This window comes from Psittacula echo, assembly GCF_963264785.1.
Source record: "Psittacula echo genome assembly, chromosome: 7".
In the NCBI taxonomy this organism is placed as follows: Eukaryota; Metazoa; Chordata; class Aves; order Psittaciformes; family Psittacidae; genus Psittacula; species Psittacula echo.
The window spans coordinates 66,135,119-66,139,041 of record NC_137740.1 but is presented as its reverse complement, the minus strand read 5'-3'; the positions used below and the strand labels follow the sequence as shown (position 1 = coordinate 66,139,041).

At 54.9% G+C, this 3,923-nt stretch overlaps 1 protein-coding gene across 1 annotated transcript; it reads left to right on the top strand.

Annotated features, from left to right (window-relative positions):
• Window positions 1–1,759: 1,759 nt before the first annotated feature.
• Window positions 1,760–2,707, top strand: LOC308224305 (olfactory receptor 14C36-like; the record flags this gene model as incomplete). Its single annotated transcript, XM_080624059.1, has 1 exon — window positions 1,760–2,707. One exon carries the CDS (start codon window positions 1,760–1,762, stop codon window positions 2,705–2,707), a length of 948 nt encoding a protein of 315 aa, XP_080480185.1.
• Window positions 2,708–3,923: the final 1,216 nt, after the last annotated feature.

Here is a 3,923-nt window from a genome sequence, read left to right as displayed (position 1 = left end):
TTAATGTATATGTGGGGGCAGAAGATAAGCTCCAGAGTAAAACTGGGACCTTTAAGGGAAAAAAAAGAGAGAAAAGTTGCTGCCTGTAGCTATCCCACAAGAAACCAGAAAGGGGGGAGTGGCCCAGGAGGAGAGGAAACAAGGATTGCATGGAAAAGTTTGTGAACAGACGCCACAGGTTGCACTCGAAGGGAAAATGCCCTCAGAATCAAAAGAAACACTGGAGATTTAGTGGACCGTCAGGACAGGCAGAGAGAATTAGTGCTATAGATGAAGATTGAGGAGGAGCGGGGGAAGATTCGAATCCCTCCCCAGCAGAGCCCCTGGCTACAGTTAGGTTGGGGAATGAGAAGGTAAAATTCCTTCTAGAAACAGAAGCTACTTATTCCATTATAAATACTTGTAAAGGGCAATTAAGCAAACAAACCGCTGCAGGCATTGGTGCCACAGGTGGACAGGAACCCGGCCTTCCTTTACATTTGAGAAACTGGCAAACAGATGTTGAGCCATCAAGTTCTTTGCATGCCCGAGTGCCCCTGTGTTTGCATGCCCAGGTGCCTCTGTGTCTCACAGAAGCTTTGCACTTCCCCTGCAGCAGCGACCTCTCACTGCAGGAGGTTCCTGCATTCTCCAGGCTCAGGGATGGATCCTGCATTCCAGGCAAGTTTGGGTAGTGCAGGAGAGGGAGACAGGAAGGTCGGCTCATGGGGCATGAGGAGCAGTGTTCAGGCACCCCCAGCAGTGGGCATACCCCATGGGCCACGCTGAGGCATGTTCCCATGAGGGAAACTTCTCAGAGAGCCTCTGGTTTGTCCAGGCTCTGCAGCCACACTCCAGGAACACCTCCTCCTCCTCCACCTACAGACATCAACTGCTCTCCATTGCTGGGCTCCATCCTGCTTGTAAGGATTGGTTAAAACCCTGAACCATCACCTTGTTTCTTGCTGACTTCCCTCCACCCTCCCTCACCTCCCTGCACACTGCTCATTGCCACCAGTAACTCACTGAAGAGTTAAGAAGCTCTCAAGGCTTTCCTCAGGGGGTGACCATGTTTCTCCATTGACCATTGATGGATCCATGGAGTGCCAGGTGTGAGGTTCCTGCAGAGGCAGAGCTGCCCCTGGGCAGAGCCCTGCTGCCAGGAGGGGTGTGCAGGGCAGAGCTGAGCACACAGCCCATGGGATGGGCTCTGGGAGCACTGAGAGGGAGCAGAGCTGGGCCCAGAGCAGCAGCTCCTGGCAGGGACAGCTCCAGGCGGCAGAGACATGGGCAGGGATTGGGGGGAAAGTGCAGCCCAGGCCTGGGGAGGGTGCGTTCAGGCAGCTCTCTTGGTGTCTGGCACTGGAGGTGGCTGCTGGCCGTGCTCTCCTGGGCAAGGAGCTGACTGTCCCTCTAGAAAATGCAGGGCAGCTGAGAACCAGAGTGATGGACTCTGCAGCAATCTTGAGTAGGCACTAACGCACAGACAGCTGAGCCCTTTTGTCTGTCCCATGCTCAGACTCTTCACAGTTGCCTTCAAAAACTTACTTAGCAATTTTATCCCTAATAGAGTCACTTGTCAGATGTGACATTGGGAAAACAAACAAAAAAACCAACCTCAGAGATAATCAGGACCAAGTCACGCTCAGCCTCTCCTATGCAGACCTGAAGTGTTCAGAGTCACAAGTGTGTAAATTGAACTTCTATATCTGACATCCCTCCTGTCCTAACCTGTCAGTGCCTTTTTCTCCTGTCACAGTGCCCCATGCCGAGGCACCAGATGTCCAACGGCAGCTCCATCACCCACTTCCTCCTCCTGCCATTTGCAGACACGCAGGAGCTGCAGCTCTGGCACTTCTGGCTCTTCCTGGGCATCTTCCTGGCTGCGCTCCTGGGCAACGGCCTCATCATCACCAGCACAGCCTGCGACCAGCACCTCCACACCCCCGTGTACTTCTTCCTCCTCAGCCTCTCCCTGCTGGACCTGGGCTGCATCTCCACCACTGTCCCCAAATCCACGGCCAATTCCCTGTGGGACACCAGGGCCATCTCCTACACAGGTTGTGCTGCACAGATCTTTTTCTTTCTCTTTTTCATTTCAGCAGAGTATTTTCTCCTCACTGTCATGTCCTACGACCGCTACGTTGCCATCTGCAAGCCCCTGCACTACGGGAGCCTCCTGGGCAGCAGAGCTTGTGTCCACATGGCAGCAGCTGCCTGGGGCGCTGGGTTTCTCTATGCTCTGCTGCACACAGCCAATACATTTTCACTCCCCCTCTGCCGAGGCAATGCTGTGGAGCAGTTCTTCTGTGAAATCCCCCAGATCCTCAAGCTCTCCTGCTCACATTCCTACCTCAAGGAAGTTGGGCTTCTTGTGCTAAGTTGCTTTCTAGCACTTGGCTGTTTTGTGTTCATTGTGAGTTCCTATGTGCAGATCTTCAGGGCTGTGCTGAGGATCCCCTCTGAGCAGGGACGCCACAAAGCCTTTTCCACGTGCCTCCCTCACCTGGCTGTGCTCTCCCTCTTTGTCAGCACTGGTACCTTTGCCTATTGGAAGCCTCCCTCCATCTTCTCCCCATCCCTGGATCTGGTGGTGTCAGTGCTGTACTCGGTGGTGCCTCCAGCAGTGAACCCCCTCATCTACAGCCTGCGGAACCAGGAGCTCAAGGATGCTGTGAGGAAGCTGGTGACTGGATGTGTTTCAGCAGCCATACACTGCCTGCTTTAACCTGGAAAGGGCTCCAAGTGTAGGTAAAGACAGGCCATGTCTGTCTTTCCTGCTTTACGTTTGTTGTCCTGTTTCAATTCTTGATGACTTTGTTTTCATAGAAATGTCACTTATCACCCTCCAGCTTAACTAGCCACCGTCTGATGTGACCCACAGACTTCGTGCCAGTGAAGGTCTCTCACTGTATTTAAGGGAAATAAATGATCCTGCAGCAACTTCTCCTCTGTGCTATGTCCTCACATGGCAGGAATGAAGGGGAATGAAATCAGCTTTCTGGCTGCTGCAGCTCTGGGATGGCTGCTCTGTGCCTGGAGCAGGAAGAGCTCTTGGGGAGCCCAAGGGCCGGGGCTGTTGTGCTGGTGTGGGGAGATGGGATGGCATGGGGGGGCTGCAGAGCTCTCAGGGTGTCCTGGGCAGGAGAGCAGGGGACACAGGGGTGCCTGCAGGGAACTCCCCTGCAATGGCCCAGGCTGGGGCTGCCTGGCTGGGAGCAGCCCATGGGAAAGGGCTGGGTGGGCAGGAGCTGGACAGGAGGCAGCGTGTGCCCTGGCAGCAAGGGAGGACAGCAGCATGGCGGGCTGTATGACCAGGAGCACGGCAGGAGGACAAGGGAAGGCATGCTCTGGAATACTCCATCCAGGTTTCAGATCCCCAGTTCAGGAACACTATTGGCAAGCAGGAGTGGGTTTAAAAACAGTGCCTCAGGACAGGCAGGGACTGGAGCACAGTGCTTTTAGGGAGGGGCTGTGGGAGCTGGGCTTGTCCATCCCGGAGAAGGGAAGGCTGATGGGGACCTGAGATCTTGGGAAGGGAAGGCTGTCGGGGACTGGCCGCCTGTACCGGCAAGGAGGACATGGAGAATACAGAGCCAGGCTCCTCACCATGGTGCCTGGTGGGAGGGCGAAAGGCAATGGGGGATAGTGACAGAGGAGAGGTTCAGCCAGGACATAAGGAAACCTTGTTCCCGTAGGCTCAGGCAAGTGCTGCATCAGGTCACCCAGAGAGGCTGTGCAGTCTCTGGCCTTAGGGATTTCCAACTCAGACTGAATCAAACCTTGAACCACTTGCACTGGAGGCAACAAGGAGCAATTTGGGGCTGCGTAGCTTTGTTGGGGGAGCAGCTTTTTTGGGACACCTCCAGTTGGGGGTGGGGGTGTTTGGTGGGGCTCCTGCAGGATTTTGGGTCCCTGGGTTCATTTGGCAGGGCCCGTGGTGA